Source organism: Stegostoma tigrinum, chromosome 34 (assembly GCF_030684315.1).
Source record: "Stegostoma tigrinum isolate sSteTig4 chromosome 34, sSteTig4.hap1, whole genome shotgun sequence".
Classification (NCBI taxonomy): Eukaryota; Metazoa; Chordata; class Chondrichthyes; order Orectolobiformes; family Stegostomatidae; genus Stegostoma; species Stegostoma tigrinum.
In genome coordinates this window covers 13,600,337-13,622,713 of record NC_081387.1, presented here as the reverse complement: position 1 = coordinate 13,622,713, position 22,377 = coordinate 13,600,337, and the positions used below count along the sequence as shown (strand labels likewise).

The 22,377-nt window shown below is 47.5% G+C and overlaps 1 protein-coding gene across 3 annotated transcripts in view; it reads left to right on the top strand.

Annotated features, from left to right (window-relative positions):
- gabbr1b (gamma-aminobutyric acid (GABA) B receptor, 1b) overlaps positions 1–22,377 on the top strand; it is a 458,524-nt gene that overhangs the window by 274,810 nt on the left and 161,337 nt on the right. For all 3 annotated transcript variants that reach the window (XM_048520001.2, XM_048520003.2, XM_048520002.2), the window contains exon 6: positions 1,057–1,220. In XM_048520001.2, the coding sequence (XP_048375958.1) occupies positions 1,057–1,220 (164 nt within the window). The remainder of the gene's footprint in view (positions 1–1,056; positions 1,221–22,377) is intronic.

Sequence of the window (22,377 nt, the reverse complement as noted above, 5' to 3'; positions counted from 1 at the left end):
GTGTGTGTGAGGGGTTGTGTGTATGTGTCTGTGTGTGTGAGGGTGTGTGTGTGTGTGTGTGGGTGTGGTGTGAGGGTGTGTGTGTGAGGGTGTGTGTGTGTGTGAGGGTGTGTGTTTGTGAGGGTGTGTGTGTGAGGGTGTGTGTGTGGGTGGGTGTGTGTTGGTGGCTGTGTGTGAGGGTGTGTGTATGAGGGTGTGTGTGTATGTGTGTGTGAGGGTGTGTGTGTGTGTGAGGGTGTGTGCGTGTGTATGTGTTTGTGTGTGTGTGAGGGTGTGTGCGTGTGAGGCTGTGTGTGTGCATGTGAGGGTGTGTGTTCGTGTGTGTGCGGGTGTGTGTGTGTGTGTGAGGGTGTGTGTGTATGTGTTTGTGTGTGTGTGAGGGTGTGTGTGTGTGTGAGGGTGTGTGTGTGTTATGGTGTGTGTGTGTGTGAAGGTGTGTGTGTGTGTGTGTGTATGTGTGTGAGGTTGTGTGTGTGGGTGTGTGTATGTGTGTGAGGGTGTGTGTGTGTGTGTGTGTATGTGTGTGAGGGTGTGTGTGTGGGTGTGTGTGTGTATGTGAGGGTGTGTATATATGAGTGTGTGTGTGTGTGTGTGTGTGTGTGTGTGTGTGTGTGAGGATGTGTGTGAGTGTGTGTGTGTGTGAGAGAGAGGGTCGGTGTGTGTGTGTGTGTGTGTGAGGATGTGTGTGAGTGTGTGTGTGTGTGAGAGAGAGGGTCGGTGTGTGTGTGTGTGTGTGTGTGTGTGTGTGTGTGTGAGAGAGAGGGTCGGTGTGTGTGTGTGTGTGTGTGTGTGTGTGTGTGTGTGCACCGAGTGACATCACCAGGCTGCAGTAAGATGGAGCTGTTTGCTGCTGTAGCTGCTCTGAGCGAGACACAGACTCGGCGCCTGGGAGCGAGGACCATGTACCGGCGGCTCTGAGCATCTCCAACAGGGACCGGGGGCTGAGGGGAGGGAAGAGGCGGCCACCAGCGAGTTGACAGCAGCGAAGAGCAGTGATGGCTGGGAGCCGGGGGAGCGTGTTGCTGCTGGCGCTGATCCTTCTCCCTCTCTCTGTAGGCAGCAAGCAGACCCTGTACATTGGAGCCCTGTTCCCCATGAGCGGGGGCTGGCCGGGGGGACAGGCTTGTCTCCCGGCCGCTCAGATGGCCCTTCGGGATGTCAACAACCGCTCGGACATTCTGCGGGACTACGAGCTGCAACTGATCTACCATGACAGCAAGGTAAGCTAGTGCTTACGGTCCAGCCGCTGAAGTAAAACAGGGTCAGGGCACAATGTGGTAAAGGACTAGAGCTGGTGTTATTTCACACACGCACACTCACACACACACGCACGCACACACTCACACACACACACACACTCTCACACAGACACACACACATACTGACACTCTCTCTCACACACGCAGACAGACACCCACACAGACACACACACACACACACACACACACACACACACACACACACACATGCACTGACACTCTCTCTCTCTCTCACACACACGCAGACAGGCACGCACAGAGACATAGACACACACACACTGACACTCTCTCTCTCTCACACACACGCAGACAGACAGACACACACAGACGCACAGACACACACACACACACTGACACTCTCTCTCTCACACACACGCATGCACAGTCAACACACACAGAGACACAGACACTCACACACACTGACAATCTCCCTCACACACACACGCACAGTCAACACACACACACACACACACACACACACACACACACACACACTCTCTCTCTCTCTCTCACACACACACGCACAGTCAACACACACAGAGACACACACACTCACACACACTGACACTCTCTCTCTCTCACACACACGCAGACAGACAGACAGACACACACCCGCACACACTGACACTCTCTCTCTCTCTCACACACACACACAGACACTCTTTCTCACACACACACAGACACACTGTCTCTCTCACACACACACTGACACACTCTCTCTCTCACACACACACACAGACACACTCTCTCTCTCACACACACACAGACACTCTTTCTCACGCACACACAGACGCACTCTCTCTCTCACACACACACAGACACTCTTTCTCACGCACACACAGACGCACTCTCTCTCTCACACACACGCAGACAGACAGACAGACACACACAGACACACAGAGACACAGACACTCACATACACTGACTCTCTCTCTCTCACACACACACACAGTCAACACACACAGAGACACAGACACACACACACACACACACACACACACACATCCTTCTCATTCGCCAGGGTGTGTTTAAAAAGTGCCAGTCGATTTTGCAGGGGAGGCTGTTCAAGTGTGAGCCCTCAGCAAGTTTTGTTTTGAAGTTGATTATGTGCCATTTCCATTCAGCGCTCATTCCCACCGGCGCTGTTTCCAGGTCACTGCCTGGATAACCCATTCCCTCTCAAGGCCTGGTAGGGGAGGTGAGGTGCTGGGGGTAAATGGGGATCTCGGTGTTTATTCCCTTTTCTAAGGAGAATTTACAATCTCTCCGCACTGTCAGCAGACTGGACTGGAATAGATGTGACTCTGGGATCTTTTGGAAGGCGTTTACAATCACCAGATTCCCCCCCTCTCTCTTTTTTCTCTGTCTCTTTTATTTCATCCTGCGTCCTCCTCTCCCTCTCTCTGTCTCTCTATGGCTCTGGCTGTCCATGTTTGTCTTTTTTTTTCCACGGTTTGCTCTTTTTCTCTCTTCTCCTCACTGTCTATTTCTCCAGCTGTTTCCTTTCTCGTTGTCTTCATCTTTTTCACTGTGCCTTTTTCTCTCTCTCTATCTCTCTGCCTCCCTGTGTTTCTCCTTCTCTATGCCTGTTTTCTTTCACTGCCCTTCACTCCCTCCCTCCCTCTTTCTGCCTTTTTTTCTCAGTCTCTGTCTTTCTCTTTTGGCATCTCTGTCTCTACGCTTCCACGTTTGTTTCCTCTGGATCTGTTTTTTTTCTGCGTGTTTATGTGCCACTCTCCGTGTCTTTATAGATCTATTCACTGTCTTTATCTCCTTCTGTCTCTCAGTGTCTCAGTGACACCCCCTCCCCATGGTGAATGTCTCTCTCTCCCTCTCAGTGTTCCGCTGTTTGTCCCAGTTGCCTCTCTCTGTCTCCCTGCCTGTCTCTCCATGTCTGTTTTCTCTTTCTCTATTTCTTTTGCTGTGTGTGTGTATCTTTATCTGTCTCTGTTGTCTCTGGATAACCCTGCCTCTGTGTGTGTGTGTGTGTGTGTGTGTGTGTGTGTGTGTACGTGTGTGTGTCTGTGTGTGTGTGTGTGTCTGTGTGTGTGTGTGTGTCTGTGTGTGTGTGTGTGTATGTGTGTGTGTGTGTCTGTCTGTCTGTCTGTCTCAGTCTCCCTCTCCCTCTCCCTCTCCCTCCCTGTATATATATGTATCTGTTTTCTCTGAGTGTGAATCTCTCTTCATCTGTCTCTGTTTTCTAACTCTACCTCCTAATCTATGTCTCACTCTGTCTCTCTCTCTCTCTCCCATCTGTCTGTTTTCAAACTCTACCTCCCAATCTATGTCTCTCTGTCTCTGTCTCTCTCGCTCTCCCCATCTGTCTCCATTTTCTATCTCTACCCCCCAGTCTATGACTCTCTATGTCTCTCCATCTGTCCCTGTTTTCTCTCTCTACCTCCTAGTCTATGACTCTCTCTTTCTGTCTCTATCTCTCTCTCCATCTGTCTCTGTTTTTTTACCTCTATCTCCTGGTCTCTGTCTCTGTCTCTTTCTCACTCTCTCTCTCTCACTCCATCTGTCACTGTTTCCTATCTCTACCTCCGGATCTATGCCTCTCTATCTTTCTCTCTCACTCTCTCCCCAACCCCCCTCTATGTCCCTGTTTTCTCTCTCTCTCCTTCTGTGAACCTCTGTCTGGTGCACTGACTGCCTTTTGTCGACTTCGCCCTGCTCAGCATAAATATTGTTTATCGACGGTGCAACTTCTCGGTATTCACTTTCAGCTCCATTGAACGGGAGACGGAAAGTTGTGAGCAGCCCTGAAATCAACACGGTGTTAGCAACCTGAGAAAGTTAAACGCTGCCCGCATGGTACAGGGAGTGTTTTGTAAATACCTTCCCCACCATCACCTGCACTCCCCCCTCCCCCGCCAACCCTTAGTCCTGTAGAAAGAAATTAAACTTCATTAAAATATGGTGCATTCTGAGAGAAAGAGAGAGGGGGTCAGAAGGGTGGAAATTATTTGAATGCGTGCACAATGCTTCCTTACTGTAAAGATTAGCCTCTATTAATGTGCATTAAACTGTCAATCAATCATTGTTCCTTTTCCCAGCTTTAACCCTTTGGATGCTTCATTGCTAAACATTGAGTTCCCAATTAATTTCTTCTGTTACCCTCTCTCCCCTTACTGCTATTGGAGGTACAGGGCTAGGAGTGAAAGATGGGTGAAGCATAAAAATGTGTTGAAATAGAGGAGAGCTTTTGTTTTTATATTCTCCTGTGGGTCATGGGATGTGGGCATCGCTGGCTGAACCAGCATTTATTGCTCATCCCTAGTTGCCCTTGAGAACGCGCTGTAGTTCATTTAGTATAGGTAGACCCACAATGGCATGAGGAGGGAATTCCAGAATTTTAACCCAGGTATAGTTAAGGAGCAGCGATATATTTCCAAGTGGGGATGGTGGGTGGCCAGGAGGGGAGCTCGAAGGTTCGTGTATTCTCGTGTAATCTAAACAGAAGTTGCCATGGGCTAGGAAGGTGCTGTCAAAGGTCAGTCACTGTCATGCACCTTGTAGGTGGTACACAGGTGCTAATACTGAGTGTCACTCGATGGGCCAAATGGCCTGCCTCCACATTGTGGGGTTTAAATGATTGGTGCTGGAGGGACTGGATGTTTGTGGATGTCCTGCCGATCAAGTGGGCTGCTTTGTCCTCAATTTTCTTGAGTGTTGTTGTATGGCAAGGGTTTCATTGTATGAGAACCTGAGGGGGGAAGGGGGGTTGTGGAGAGACAGAGAGGGGGGAATTCAGTGCAAGGACTCCACACCAGTGGTAATAACTGATCCCTGACCACTCCTGTTTTCTTCAGCGATCTGAACACTGACACTCCCAGTGCAATGGTGATGGAGGTCAGAAGTACCCTATTTCAGGTGTGACACTAAATCAATGGTGTTGTCTGCCCTGCTGAGTGTATACCAATGCTCCACTGCCACCATTTCAGTCATTCCCAGTGACCAATCTCTACCAGCAGGTAAAAACAGAGGCTTTTCCAATGATTGTTGCTGTTGACATAGTGTTGAGGTTCAGATGTAGCATCAGAGTTCCACCAACTGTGAAAGTTTTTTTTATTAAATTGCATTTATGAAGCGCCTTGCAAGACTGTTCTGAAGTGTCCAGGTCAATGATGTACTTGCACCATCTTTGTAATGTAGGAAATGCCAATTTTTGCATCCAGCAAAGCTCCGACAGATAGCAATGTGGTAGTGACCTGATAGGAACATGGGAAGCGATGAACAGGAATAGGCCATTCAGCCTATCAAGTCTGCTCCACTGTTCAAAACGATTGTGTCTGATTGGGTGCTACATTCCCACACTATCCCCATGACTATTTGTGCTCTGCTTCAAATATGCTCAAAGACTGACCCTCTGCTGCCCTCTGGGATTGAGAATTCCAAAGAGGGAAATCAAATCTCCTTAGATATTATTTAATGTGAGGAGTAATTCATGGATAGTCAGGGAGTGATAGAAGGTGGTACTCCCTAATCCACCTCACTGTGATGTTACAGAATTTTTTAAGCCTACCTGACAGGGCAGAGGTCATCAGGTCATAATCTCCCCCAGAACAACAGCACCCCTGGCAGTGCAGCACTCCTGCCGAGCCTGGATCTTGTGCTGCTGTTTCTGGTGTGGTTTTGAAACCATGATTGTGTTGGGGGATGGTGCCCGGGTGTGAACGCCGACCTGAAGAAAGTGAGAGTGATTGTGTTATCCACGTGCTCTGTCTTTAAATGCACGAAATGCGGGGGTACCTGTCACATTGCTGTCCATCCATCACCGCCTCAGATCCATTTTTATTTTTTAAGTGGTATTCTGAAGTGTACTCACGCAGGTCAGATTAACCATCGCTTCAGATGGTCTCCAGCTCCTGTCTCAGCTCACCTGCTGCTGAAACCCTCATTCCTACCTCTATCCTCCTCCGCTCCTGGCTGTTTTACCAGCTCCTGCTCCCAGTCAACTTGAGGTCATTTAATACGCTGTCGCCTGCATCCTAATTCGCATCAGTCCCCTTCTCCTGACCTATGCTCGCAGTTAGGCAGAGTCTCAACATTAGCATCCTTCTTTGCACATGTTATTCTTGGGTTGGGTGCAACAGTGGTCAGCATTCATTTCCCAGCCCCCCGCCACCCCGCTCCAGAGAAGGGGGTGGGGAAGCTACCTTCTTGCACCTCTGTTGTCCTTGTGTAGGTTCTGTTGGGAGGGGATTTCAGGAATTCCTCCAGCAACAGCGAAGGAACGGTGATATAGTTCCATGTCAAGATGGTATGTGTCTTGAAAGAGAACTTACTAGCCTCACCCCTCCTTATCACAATAATCCCTTCCAGCCCCAAAACCCTCTGAGATCTCTTCATTCCTCTAATCTGCTGTTTTAACTTGCACCCCACCTTGGCAGCTGTGTTGGCCCTAAAGTCTACAGCTGGCTCCTGAGAGCCTTGCTTTCCTTCTTTGGGACGCTCTTCAGAACAAGGTCTTTGACCAAGCTCATGGTCATCAGGCCTGGTGGCCCCATGCCAGTTCCCGTCCTATGCTCACTCCTGAGGAGTATATTTTAACCACATTAAGGTGCCGTTTAAAATGCTGTCACTGCCTTTAGTGCAGCCTGCACAATGAGCTCACAGATTGAAGAATCACTCCGAGTATCGTCCAGCTCCAAGCAGTCGTCATTTTGCCTGACAGGGTTTTTTGTTTGAGAGCGGAATGATAGAGAGTAATTCTGCATTATGGGTGGTGGGGGGGGGGCGCGGTGGGGGTGTGTGGAAATTAGCTTAACCTCTCCGTCAGCACTGCACTGGAATTTTAGGTCTCAATTTCTGCGGCTGGTGTCAGACTTGAGCCAGCGGCCTTGGGAATTGGGAGTATGGCCACTGAGATATATCTGAGGGATTTTTAATAGAAAGCCAGTTCTGTGGGCTTGTCAGCCCTTTAGGTGCAGCCCAATAATGTGGGCTCTCATCACTCACTGTTCTGTAGTGCACTGACCACAAGAAACAGTCTGAAGGAGAGGGAGGGTTCCTGGGGAGGGGAGGGGCGCAGTGGGAGGGGGTGCACTGCAGATTTCTCTCAACCGAAAATGCCCCTCTGTAAAGAAATAGCCGTAGCAGTTGTGTAAATGCCCCTCCTTTGGAGTCACAGTTACTGTGGTAAATTTCTAATCTGACAAGAAGCAGAAGAAAATGAGAAGTGACTAGCTCCTTGGGCATTTAAATTCAGCAGATCGACTTATTTAAGATGTGTTGCAATGGATAGAGAGATCCACTGAATCCCCTACAGTGTGGAAACAGGCCCTTTGGCCCAGCAAGTTCACATTGCCCCTCAGAGCATCCCACCCACATCCATTCCCCAAAGCCACCTAATCTAACGCATCCCTGAACACACAATTTAGCATGGCCAATCCTCCTAGCCTGCACATCTCTGGACCCTGGGAGGAAACCCACGCAGACACAGGGAGAACATGCAAACTCCACACAGACAGTCACCCGAGGGTGGAATTGAACCGAGGCCCCTGGTGCTGAGGCAGTAATGCTAACCGCTGAGCCACCATGTTGCCCGTTCCTGTAGGCTACCATAAAGTGTATTGCTGGAAGACTGGTGCTCGCTTCTGATATCTATCTCGTCTGTGATGATAAACACCCAGAAGGAATACTGGCCAAGCCTCTGTTTCACAACCAGTGACAGCTAAGGATAGCCACTCACCATCTTCCAAAACATCCACAAGAACATTTCCCACTCATAGCAACAACTTAACATTGTGCATGCCATTTCAAAGTGACAATTAAGGCCATTGCTTCCTTTACCACAAGTTGGAAGTTTCAGAACATTTTATGGCATGCCTCATGAGCACTGTTATAGAGTCACAGAATGGGTACAGCAAGGAGGAATTTGGCCTGCTGTGTCTACATTGGCTCTTTGCAGCAGAGACTCACCCAGTCCCCTCCTTTCTCTCATAGACCTGCACTTCTATCTCTTCAGATAATTATCCAATTCTCTTTTGAAGGTTTGAATTGAATCAGCCTCCATCGCACTATCAGGCAGCGTACTCCAGATCCTAACCACACTCTGTAAAAGCATTGTTCCTCATGCTTCCACTACTTCTTTTGCTAACTAAGTTAAATCAGCATCCACCACTTCTCAATCCTTCCACCAACAGTCTGCCAATGGACACAGTCCCTTCCCATTTACTCTGACCAGACCACTCATAATTTTGAGCACCTGTATGAAATCTCTTCTTGGTCTCCTCTCTCCCAAGGAAAGCAACTGGAGCATCTCTGGTTTACCCATGCAACTGAAGTTCCTCATTTCTGGAACCATTCTCAAACATCCTTTCCTCATCTTTTCCAATGTCTTCAGGCCTTTCCTGAAGTATATTATCCAGAACTGAATAGATTTTCCAGTTGAGACTGAACCAATGTTTTATACAGACTTATCATAACAGTTTTCCCTTTTGTATTTCATGCCCCTATTAATGAAACCCAGGATCCTACATCTTTTATTCACCCCTTTCTAAGCCTTCACTACCATATTAAAGATTTGCACACATATACATGCAACTTCCTCTACTCTTTAGAATGATACCCTTTGTTTCCTATAGTATTTCCTCACGCTTCCTCCAAAATAACATCACATCACACCCCACTGTGATAAATTTTGTCTTCCACATAACCACTTATTCTACCAACCTGTGTATTCAACCGTTTAAAGCTTACAACACCCTCATCACAGTTCCATGCACTTCCAAGTTTGTGTGATGCACAAATCTGAAATTGGGCTTTGTACACTCATATCTGGGTCAAATAACATTCCTTCGGAATATTGTTACAACCACTGCATCAACATGTCAAGTTCTACAGCATTTCAAGAAAGTGGCTCACCATAACCTTCACAAAGGAAATTAGGGATGGGCAATAAATGCTTTGCCGACAATGCCTACAACCCATGAGCAAATAATAAAAACAAAGCTTTCTCCAGTCCAGAAAAACAACCATTCACCCTCCGAGCCAGTTATCTATAGGAACACAGGAACTGGAGGTGGCCAAAAATCAACCCAAAAAATCTGCTGATGCTGTGAATCGGAAGCAAAATCAGAAATTGCTGGAAAACTTCAGCGGATAGCATCTGTATTAATATCACACTGAGAGTTGTAATCCACATCATACTGGGTATAGAGACTGCAATCCACATCACACAGTATACTGAGATCTGTTATACACATCACATTAGGTACAGAGACTGTAATCCACATTACACATTGCGCTGAGATCTGTAATACATATTGTACTGGGTACAGAGACTGTCATCCACATTACACATTGCGCTGAGATCTGTAATACATATTGTACTGGGTACAGAGACTGTCATCCACATCACATTGAGCACTAGGGTCATAACCCAGTAGACAGTCGTCAGCATACACACAGTCTCTTTGTCCTGCCATGTCTACGCTGACCAACAAACACCAAAGTACATTAATCCTACTGAACTGTACTTGTTCCATAGCCAGTACGCCCTAACATTTTAAACACTCATCCGAATGCCTCTTAAATGTTATGAGAGTACCTGTCTCCATTGTGCCCTCGGGCAGCACATTCCTTATTTCTACCACCCTCTAGGTGAAATCGATCTTACTCAGATCCTGCTAAAACACTTAGTTCTCACCTATAATTTACGCCCTCTGGTCTTAGACACGTCCGCATTCGGGAAAAAATTCTCGTGATCGACCCTGTCCGTGCCACTCATAATTTCAAATCCCTCAATGCAGTCCCCTCTCAGTTTCATTGCTCCCAGGATAACAAACATAGCCAATCCAGACTCTTCACATAACTAAGGCTTCCTATTCCACGCAACATGCCGGTGAATCTCTTTTGAACGCTCGGAGATTTAGTCAATAGCCAGGGTCCAACAGAAAATTTTTTTTTCCCCAAACATTAAATTGTCTGTAATAAATATCATCCTAGGTACAGAAACGGTATCCACGTCACAACACGTATGGAGATCTGTAATAAATATCATACTGGGTACAGAGGGCTGTGGTACACTTCACAACAGAGAAGCAAAACTGCTTCACATTAGAAATAGAGACAGAATAGTAAATCACACCATTTACAGGAATCTGTAAGATGCCTCAGCAGTAACAGACAAGCACATCGTACTGGGTACAGAGACTGTAACCTAAATTATAACTGGTTCTGTGAGCCATTATACCCATTATACAGGTGTGGTGTGCTGTAAAGCATGCTGAATCACGGGCAAAGATTGTGATATAAGGCACACAGGGTTCAGAAAGCTATAATGCATATCACCAGGTGCAGTGAACTATAACATACATCACGCTGGATGTAGCGAGCTATAATACACATTGCACCACAATCAGAGATTGACATTTTTTTCCAAAAACATACTTCATAAAACTGTTAATTTACATACATAGCCGTCAGAGCAGTGTAATTTTATACAGTCCTTAGGTGTGTAGAACAAACAAACCAAGGCATTTCTTATACAGGACAATTTTTACATGCATTTGAGGCAGTAGGAGGCTCTGATAACTGAATGGACCCCCATTCACCTTCAGCAGGAAGACCTCAGACGGTGGTCTTTTGCCACTGCCCCTTGGCGACAGTAGTCCTGGACCTTGGAAAGTGCCAGTCTGCAACACTTGGCTGGGGTTAGCTCCTGGTCCTGGAAGACCAACAAGGTTCAGGCAGGCCATAGAACATCTTACACTGAGTTGATGGTCCTCCAGGTGCAGTCAGTGTTTGTCTCCTCGGGGAACTGAGACCATCGGGCACAGAGGTCTGCAGCACGGTGCTGCTCGGGACAAACCTCAACAAAAATCACTAAGTCAGAGATTGAATTGTTTTTGTTGTACTTTATTCATAAAAATATCTTTATATACATACGTAGTCCCTAAAGCAGTCCAGTTCTGTACAGCAGCATACAGAGGAAACAAACAAACATTAGAGTTTGGCTCTAACCACTGAGTTAGAAATTGAAATACATTTTTATATGTTTATATATACATAGTCACAAACGCCATTCGGTTCCATTGAGTAGCATATCAAGAAAACATTATAGTTTAACTCTATACTAATGAACCAAAGGCATCTCTTCCTTGAACCAGACAATACTTATGTGCTTTTGAGGCATGAGGAAGGTCCGATAACTGAACCGACCCCCAGTCTTTCTCTAACATTACACTTGATGCATATAACACGAGGTACATGGAGCTGAGAAATAGATTACACTTGGTACAGGGAGCAATAGTACACATCACACTGCATACAGAGATTGTAACACATATTGCACAAGGATGCACATCACACATTGAGCTGTAATGTACATTACTGGATACAGGGAGCTATAATAGCACCGGTGGTAGAATGATGATGCAAGTGATGCCATGAATAATGTACGACAGTCCCAGTGGGTATTAATAATTTACATATTCAAACTAACTGCACTCGGAGGAGCAATCAAATGAAATTATAGAGTGCTGAGCTCAAGAGTCCTGTATACTCAACAATTCTTCATAATTGTCTTTTACTCAATGTGGGTATCACTGGCAAGAGTAGAATTTGTTGTCCAAGCTTAATTATCTTGGAATGGTAGTGGTGTAGCACTTTCTTGAACTCCAGCAGCCCACCTCGTATACACCCACAGTGCTTTTAGCAAGACCTTCCAGGTTACCTGATGCAAAACAATAACAGTCATAATAAACAGAATTTTAGCTGAATTCCCTCCATTATAATAATGCTCAGCTCTCAGTGTCTGTTGAGGGCATTGAGAGCATAATATCAAATCAGGTTGACAACAAGAACCTGCCTTCCTTCATGCAACTTGGTATTCCCTCTGCCCACTCCCATCAAACTCTCCCAGGAGAGGGTCGGCACAGAGTTAGGTACAGAATAAAGCTTCCTCTACTCTGTTGCCATCAAACCCTCCCAGGACAGGTACAGCATGGGTTTAAGTTATAGAGTAAAGCTTCCTCTACACTGTCTCCATCACAGCATGAGTTTAGTTAAAGAGTAAAGTTACGTATACACTGTCCCATCAAACATTCCAAGTAGGCATAGCCTGGGTTAGGTACAAAGTTAAGCACTCTATGCCCTTTTAAACTGAAAGTAAAGCTCCCTTGACCTCGTACCTATCTTCCAGTACAGATTACAGCAAAGTTTCGATATGGAGTAAAGCTCCCTTTTATATGTCCAATCAAACACTCCCAGGGAGGGTACAGCATGGGGTTAGATACAGAATGCATTGAGCATAGGAGTTAGAAGGCCATGTTACAGCTGTACAGGACATTGATTTGGCCACTTTTAGAAAACTACATTCAATTCTAGCCAACAATTCCTGCAACAGGAAAGATGTTGTTAAACTTGAAAGGGTTCAGAAAAGAAGTACAAGGATTTTGCCAGGGTCGGAGGGTTTGAGCTATGGGGAGAGGTTGAATAGGTGGGGCTATTTTTCCTGGAGCATGGGATAGAAGTTTACAAAATCATGAGGAGCCTGGATAGCATGAAGAGTCAATGTTTTTTTCCCAGAGTAGAGGGGAGTCCAAAATTAGAGGGCATAGGCTTTGGAACTTTAGGTGAGGGGAATGATTTGAAAGGGACCCAAGATGCAACTTTTTCGCGCAGAGGGCGGTGCATCTATGAAATGAGCTGCCAAGGGAAGTGGTGGAGGCTGATACAATTACAACAGCATCTGGATGGGTACATGAATAGGAAGGATTTAGAAGGATTTGGGCCAAATGCTGGCAAGTGGGACTAGTTTAGAGATGACACAGAGTGGAGCTGGATGAACGCAGCAGGCCAGGCAGCATCAGAGGGACAGGAAAGCTGTCGCTAGATCAGTTGAGGATGTCTGGTCGGTAAGTACGAGTTGGTCCGAAGGCTTTGTTTCTGTGCTGCATAGCTCTATGGCTGTATAAAAGAAAAAGCTCCTAGGGCAGGTACAGCACAGGTTGGCTGCTTCCCCCAACATTGCCCCCATTGTACACTCCAGCATGGGTACAGCATTGACAACGTAAAGAATAAAGCTGCCCCTGTACTGTCCCATTAAACACTCCCAGCTCAGGTATGGTACGTATGAAAAGTGCAGTTTGTCTTTGCTGAGTCCAGATTTTGAACAACATTTGCTGTTCCATTACGGTCAAAATTCCACAGCTCCCCTTTGTAACACAGCCCTGGGTGCAGCGGCTCAGGAAGGCTGCTCATCACCACAATCTCCACAGCAATAAATGTTTGTCTCACAGTCATCCTCACATCCAGTGGAATGAATAGTGAAGCAAGAAGCAGAAGGACCAATCCCTTGGCTTATTTTCTGAAGCTCAGTCCAGCTTTATGTGTATATACCCAGATACTGACTCAACGGCCGTTTTGACCATTGCGATCGTCTCAGAGATAGTAGGTACTGCAGATGCTGGAGAATCTGAGATAACAAGGTGTAGAGCTGGATGAACACAGCAGGCCAAGCAGCATCAGAGAAAGAACAGTCTGAAGAAGGGTCTAGGCCCGAAACATCAGCCCTTCCTGCTCCTCTGATGCTGCTTGGCCTGCTGTGTTCATCCAGCTCTGCACTTTCTAATTTTGCAAAATTGAATCGTACGTTTTAGCTGATGCCAGCTATCTAGTGTTAACAGACTAATGAAACGTTTATAACAGGACATGAAAACAAAGACAAACAAATGTCACATGTAATAAGAAAAAGAAAAAAAATCCCTGCAGCCCGGACTTCAGAAAACTTCCATCCTCACATTTACCCCCATAAATTTACATTTATTTGGCTCAGATGCTGCCAGTCCAGGAGAAAGAAGCCTGCTCCTTGTCATTTGTTCATTATTCCATTTCATTCCAGCAACAGTTCCTTTAACATCAACTCCTTTAACAATTCAGGTCAGCTTAATAATCACAGCGTGTTGTCATGTGGGCCCCTTCTAAACAGGCCCTTGAGAGAGCTGCTCACTCAAATGATTCAACAATTTATGTCCTTGCAGTTAACATGCAGTGTCCCAAAGCGTTTCGCAGAAGCATAGGTTCACTGGGCTCTGGGGAATGTCAGAAACGTGGAACTAATTGAACAGTTCCTTCAAAGAGCTGTCACAGGCATTGTGGACCGAATGGCCACCTCCAATGGTGCATTGTTCAATGAATATATTTCTCAAATACTCCCCTGCCCTAGGATTTGTTAACTACTTTGGGAACATTTACCGAGATAGCTTCCCAAGAGATTCACAACTAATAGAGGGCACTCGAGGGCGTTGGTTCGCGCAATCAACTGGTCTGCGATGCAGAGTGACGCCAGCCATTTGGGTTCAGTTCTGGCCAGTTACCGTGATGCACTCTCCTTTCCAAGCCCTGTCTCCGCTTGAGGCACAGTGACCCTCAGGTTAAACCTTCACCAGTCATCTCTCTCGGATGGTCTGGGATGCTGTCCCTCCCTACCCTGCTGTGCCATCCCATACCCTCACACTTTGCTACCCTGTACACACACACCCCCACACACCCACACACACACCCACACGCCCACACACACACACACACACACACACACACATGCACACCCACACACCCACACACCCACACACACACCCACACCCCCACACACACACACTCACACGCACACACACTCACACACACCCACACACCCACACACACACCCACACCCCCACACACACACACTCACACGCACACACACTCACACACACACACACACACACACACACACACTCACACCCACACACACACTCTCACACACACACACACACCCACACACACGCACACATGCGCGCACACACACATGCACATACACACCCACATACACACCCACACCCACACTCAGACACACACACATACACATACACTCAGACACACTCAGACATACACACGCACCCACACGCACACCCTCATGCACACGCACACCCACACGCACACACACACTCACACAAACACACATACACACACATACACACTTACACCCACACCCACACACACACACTCACTCTCTCTCAGACAAACGCACATACATGCACACACACACATACACACATGCTCACACACTCACACACACACACACACACACACACACACTCTCTCTCTCAGACAAACGCACATACATGCACACACACACACACACACACACACACACACACACTCTCTCTCTCAGACAAACGCACATACATGCACACACACACACACACACACACACACACACACACACACACACACAATTGGTTAAAGGCCTGAGGAATGGCTGCAGGTGGGATTCCTGCGCCTCACTTCGATGGAAGTTCCAGCTCAGTGAATTGCCAGCTAATCTGATTGGCAGCCCGGTGATCGCCAGCAGCTCCACTGGCAGTGGTGGGCACCGCTGGGACTGTGCACAGTCATCATTCCTTGGTCGTGCACTGATCCCTGGTAATGGTGGCAGGGCTGGGAGTTGTGGCCCATGGCCAGCGGGGAGGAGGGTGAGAGTTGTGTTAGCACTTCAAGGCAGGCAAGGAGAACACGTGCAGACCTGGGGGCATATTGTTGGGAGGTGGGGGTGGTGGGAAAGGTGGTGGGAAGAGGTGTACCAATCCCAAAGGTGTACCAGTAATGGACGCCTTTCCCAACCTGGGCTGATGGGAGGCAGCTTTTATCGGGCCTCTGTAAATCCAAGGATGTGTTGAATGCCCTAGACCCTCTGGTGTAAATTTGCTGAGAGGTTCTGGCCCGGAACTTTACTCACATACTGGCTTGCAACAAGTGGGGAGGTGGTGGGCTTGGTGGGGGGTGGCGCATGAGAAACATGAGATGACGCCCAAAACAACGCTGACCCCGCTCACCGCCCCCACCCCAACCAATGCATGTGAGATTCCTGGTCAACCTGTGTAACGCCCAGGGTTAAGTGGGACTTACCTGGATGGGTACAGCACCCACGACACTCGAAGGGGTGGACACCAAAGTAGCCCCCTTGACTGACACCCCGGTGACCACTTTTGATGTCCAGTCCCAGTGCCCAGGCAGCAGTAGGCACCCTGCATTGGATGGTCTGCAGCAACTTGCCCATGGTTCCCTTTGGTAGCATCTTCTGATCTACCGTCCAAAAGAACAAGAGCACATTTGCACAAATTCAAGCAATTTCTGAGTCTCATACCATCCTGACCTGGACAGGCTCAGGAATAAATTCTGCCTAAGTTAGAAGGCTCCCCCCAAACCCCACCATGTTTGCCTGTGGGTGTGAGCCCAGGTCCCAACACCTGGAGTTTTGGACCAGGATGTGATCCCATGATCTTTCGTCTCAGAGGGTGGGGCGCCAGGAGCACAATTTCAAATTACATGGGACGGAGGGGCAGGGAGGTGGTAAGGGGGGCACAGTCCTGTTCCTTGTGACTACTCTGCCGACTGAGGAGACCGCAGAGGGTTCGCAAAGGAATGAGTGTAAGGTGACCCGCTGGAGACTGGAGACAAACTGCGCGATGGGAAAGGGGAAACCCAGCTAGGAGCAGATTGTAAGGGATGGAGAGGATTGGGTTCATCTGGGTCACACTGAGCTGAAGGACTGGGAGGAAAGCTTTCACCGGCCTGGTGGCACAGCGGTTAGCACTGCAGCCTCACAGCGCCAGGGAACCTGGGTTTGAGTCCAGCCCGGGTGACTGTCTGTGTGGAGTTTGCACATTCTCCCTGTGTCTGCCTGGGTTTCCTCCGGGTGCTCCGGTTTCCTCCCACAGTCCAAAGATGTGCAGGCTAGGGTGGATTGGCCATGCTAAATTGTCCATAGTATCCAGGGGTGTAATTGGATGCAGGATGACAAGGATGGGATGGATCTGGGTGGATGCTGTTTGGAGGGTCAGTGTATACCTGTTGGGCTGAATGGCCTGTTTCCACACGAGGAATTCTATGGTAATAAATGTACTCGGTGCATAAATGATATGAAAAGACATTAGTCCCTTTCCTGCCAGTTAAGTGAGGGGAAAGAAACTGGAGCTGGGATCCAGGGAGACACAAAACAATTTCTTCTGAGGGACAGAGCAGCTGAGCTCTTGGATTAACGTGAACTGATCAGAGAGAAAGGCGCTGTGAGTTTACATTGAATTTTGTTTGGAAGCAGTTGCTGGAGCAAGGTCTTGTGGTGCAGGAGGGCAGCATGCCTGCTTTTGAACCTGAAACTCAAATGCTTCAAGTCCCACTCCAGGATGCGAGATGTATTGAAAACAGAGCTAAGCTGTCCAGGTATCGAGTGGCATCAAGCTGGTGACCTGCTTTGCGTACAACTAGGAAGAGACGCATGCGTTGTGTGTGCTACTAGATGTGGGGGAGCCGCCAGCTCATAACGTCACTTAAGGTGGGAAATGAGGGAAGTAAGTTAGTTACCTGGATTCCAGAAGGGAGCGAACAAAGTTTCTTACAAGAGAATAGAAAGTGCACACAATTGGGAGGTAGTAGATCGAAATGGCAGCAAATTAGATAAGAGGCCGAAACTAGAAAGCAAGAATGATGGGCATGTGTGCAATAGAACTAATGGTCTGCTGGTTGCTGGGGCCAAGAACTCAAAAAGTTGGACATAGAGTCATAGAGCACGGAGATGGACCCTACGCTCCAACCTGTCCATGCTGACCAGATATCCTAAATTAACCCAGTCCCATTTGCCAGCATTTAGGCCAAATCCCTCCAAACCCTTCCTATTCACTTACCCACTCAGCCTTCACCACCTCCTCTGGCAGCTCATTCCATACACGCACCATCCTCTACATGAAAAAGTTGCCCTGAGATCCCTTCTAATTATTCCCCTCAGATCCTAAACCTACACCCTCTAGTTTTGGACTCATCTACTCTGAGGAAAAAGACCTTGTCTATCCATGCCCCTCATGATTTTATAAACCTCTAATTTTATAATCCCTCAGCCTCTGACGTTCCAGGGAAAATAGCCCCAGCCTGTTCAGCCTCTCCCTATCGCTCAAACCCTCCAATCCCGAAAACATCCTCTTACTCTTTTCTGCTCCCTTTCACATCTTTCCAATAGCAGGGAGGCCAGAACTGAACGCAGTTTTCCAAAAGTGGCCTAAACAAGGTCCTGAACTGTCCCAGCACAAACTCCTATGCTCAATGCACTGACCAATAAAAGCAAGCATGTACGTCTGAATTTGCAAATGGCACGACATGTCACAGTAAATTGTGCCGATGAGAGCAGCAATTTGTAGCGAGAAATTGATGGATAAAATGTGCAAGCAACAATGTTTATTCTGAGAGTGGGGCAAATGGTATTCGTGAGGTTCTCATTGCGGATTTATGAAAAGATAGAACAAAGTATTTTCTAAAGGGTGGGAATTGAGGAACTATGAAGACACCGTGCAATTGACAGCCTCCATGCAGAGATCTCAGTGAATGTGCCAAAAAAAAATTGTAAAGGCTGTGGAATGCCAGCCCTTTTGCATTAGTCACAAAGTCCTTCCTGTTTTGAACCCAAATGGTAAAAGGCCTTTATGTCACACACCAGGCTGCCTCATTTTGAATTCGGATTTCACTAAGGCATTTGTTATTTCTCTGAGGATTGGCCCTGGAATCTCCAGAAATAACACCGTAATCTCCAAGGCACTGCTGCGAGTCAATTTGAGAGAAAAAAATTCATTGGTGTTTGAAAAGAAATGCAAGCTTAATTTATTCATCTGAAAGCATTGGGGAAAAAGGCTATTGAGTTTGGAGTTCAAGTGATGAAAACTTAAAAACAGAACTGGTCTCCCTGCTGTAGGAAAATTGTAGTGAAACTTGAAAGGGTTCAGAAAGGATTTACAAGGATGTTGCCAGGTTTGGAGGGTTTGAGCTATAGGGAGAGGCTGAACAGGCTGGGGCTATTTTCCCAGAAGTGTTGGATGCTGAGGATGACCTCATAGAAGTTTATAAAATCATGAAGGACATGGACAGAGTAAATAGACCGGACTTTTCCCCAGGGTAGGGGCACCCAAAACTAGAGGGCATAAGTTTAAGGTGAGAGGGGAACGATTTAGAAGGGAGCCAAGGGCCAACATTTTCACACAGAGGGTGGTGAATGTATGGAATGAGCTGCCAGAGGAAGTGGTGGAGTCTGGTATAATTACAACATTTAAAAGGCACCTGCATGGGTACATGAATGGAAGGGTTTGGAGGGATATGGGCCGAATGCTGGCAAATGAGACGAGATTAATTTAGAAAATCTGGTCAGCATGGACGAGTTGGACCAAAGAGTCTGTTTCCCTGCTGTATATTTCTGTGACTCTGTAACTGCGAGCGATAGGAATTCTCTTCTTCAAAAATTTGAATCTCTGAATGTATTTAAAGCAGAGGCTGATAGGTTCTTGATAAGTAAGCATGTACGTCTAAATTTGCAAATGGCACGACATGTCACAGTAAATTGTGCCGATGAGAGCAGCGATTTGTAGCGAGAAATTGACGGATAAAATGTGCAAGCAACAATGTTTATTCTGAGAGTGGGGCAAATGGTATTCGTGAGGTTCTCATTGCGGATTTATGAAAAGATAGAACAAAGTATTTTCTAAAGGGTGGGAATTGAGGAACTATGAAGACACCGCGCAATTGACAGCCTCCATGCAGAGATCTCAGTGAATGTGCCAAAAAAAATTGTAAAGGCCGTGGAAAGCCAGCCCTTTTGCATTAGTCACAAAGTCCTTCCTGTTTTGAAAGGTTGTTGGGGGCTAGGTAGTAATCAGATCAGCCAAGATCTTGTTGAATGGCAGAGCAGGCCCCAGGGACCGAGTGGTCTCCTCCTGCTCTTCATTCACCTGTACATTTGTAATTGTGAGGAATCCACTCGACCACCAGTGATCCACTCAGAGTTGGCAACCATTGGTCTTCCAGGTTCAATTTGTGGTGCCGTGTGGGCGCTGTCTAAATCAATGCTAATCCTTCCCAAATACAAGATTGCACCAGCGCTGTCTCTGAATAAACCGCTGATACCCCCCACCTCATGCCAAGCCCCCTCAGAGTGCTGTCAGGGAGTCCCAGAATCTTGCAGCACAGAAGGAGCCAGTTCGGTCCAGTGCTGCGGTGCCAGTTCTTCAAGTGAGCTGTCCAATTGGACACATTCCTACCTGTATTTTCTCCACAGCTCTGCACCATTGTGTTGTGCGTTACCAGTGTGATAAATGGGACAGACTTCAAACAGATCTAACAGCTCAAAACTACTGGGCAACCAACGCGGTGCTGTGGGCCTTCAGCAGCTGAATTGCATTCTGCCACTCTGTAAACTCATCTGCCCCCACTCTACCATTGCTGTGAAGAAAGGGGTTCAATGAAGAGTCCGAGAGAGGAGTAACACCAGGCAAACCTAAAGCTGAAGTCTCAACCTGGTAGAGCTACAGTACAGGAGGAGCTCATATAACGGTGCAAAGTGATTCCACAACCTACGGGAGTAGCATGCTGCCTCGGTGGTTAGCACTGCAGCCTCACAGTGCCAGGGACCTGGGTTCAATTCCACCCCTCGGGCACCTGTCTGTGCAGCACATTCTCCCCATTTCTGTGTGGGCTTCCTCCAGGTGCTCTGGTTTCCTCCCACAATCCAGGTTAGGCGGACTGGCCATGCTAAATTTCTCATAGTATCCAGGGATGTGATTGGCTCAGTGGATCAGCCACGGGAGGTAGAGGGTTGCAGGGAACTGGGTCTGGGTGTAATGCCCTTCAGAAGGTCGTTGTGGATTTGTTGGACCTAGTGGCCTATTTCCACATGACAGAAATTCTATGATCATATCTTAACTCTGCAATACCCACCCTCCCGTATCCAGTCATGAATGGTGATGGCCAATTAAACAACTCACAGGAAGAAGAAGATCCACAAATATTTCTATCCTCAAAGACCACAGCCGCCCAGTTCAACAGATCAAAAGTCAAACCTGAAGCATTTGCATCCACCTTTCGTCCAGAAGTGCTATGTGGATGATCCAACTCGGCCTTCTCTCGGGGGGTGCCTATAGACAACGCTCACCCGTGACTTCTTTCCCTTCCCATTCTTCCTTTCCACCTGAACCGATTCCAGGACATCAACACAATCCACAAGGCTAAGGTATTTGCTTGTATCTTCAGCCAGAAGTGCAGACTGGATGATCCATTTCAGGGTCCTCCTGAAGCCCCAGGCATCATTGATATCCATCTTCAGCCAACACGATTCGCTCCATGTCATTATCAAGAAATGATTGAAGGTACTGGATATGGCAAAGGGTATGGGCCCTGACAACATTACGGCAATAGTCCTGAGGACATACTGTAGGACTAGCCACATCACCATTTTAGCTGTTCCATATAGCTACAGCACTGGTATCCCTGGCAATGTGGAAAATTGTCCGACTCTGTTCTATCCAAGAAGTTTAACACTGTCCAGAATAGAGCAGCTGCTTCATTGGCATTCTATTCATAGCCTTCAAGCTTCCCCATTTTCATTAACTGTGCTGGGAGATGCGCAGTAGTGTAGCAGCACGGTGTCTCAGCGGTTAGCACTGCAGCCTCACAGCGCCAGGGACCCGGGTTCAATTCCAACCTCAGGCAACTGTCTGTGTGGAGTTTGCACATTCTCCCCGTGTCTGCGTGGGTTTTCTCCGGGTGCTCCGGTTTCCTCCCACAGTCCAAAGATGTGCAGCTAGGTGGATTGGCCATAGTGTTCAGGGATGTGTGGGTTATAGGGGGATGGGTCTGGGTGGGATGCTTCAAGGGGCAGGGTGGACTTGTTGGGCCAAAGGGCCTGTTTCCACACTGTAGGGAATCTAATCTACAAGTTGCACTGCAGTAACCCACCCGTGCTCCTTTGTCAGCACGCCCCAAACCCGCAGTCTAAGATGGATAAGGACAGCGCATACTTAGGAACCACTTGCAAACTCTGCTCCAAGCCACACACCTCCCTGGCTTGGAGCTGTATCGCTTTCCCATCATCGTCACTGGGTGGAAGCTTTTGAGCTGCCTTCCCAACAGCACTGTGGGTGTATCTCCCAAAGATGGCAGCAGTTCCACGAGGTCAGCTTCACCGAAGGTAATGAGGGACAGACCATCAATCCTGGCAGATCCGACAATTCCCGCATCCCGTGAATGAATTGAGAAGCAGGTCAGCCGCTATATGGCAGTTGTATTCAGATCACGTCCAAGTTAAATTTCCCCCTTGGTGACT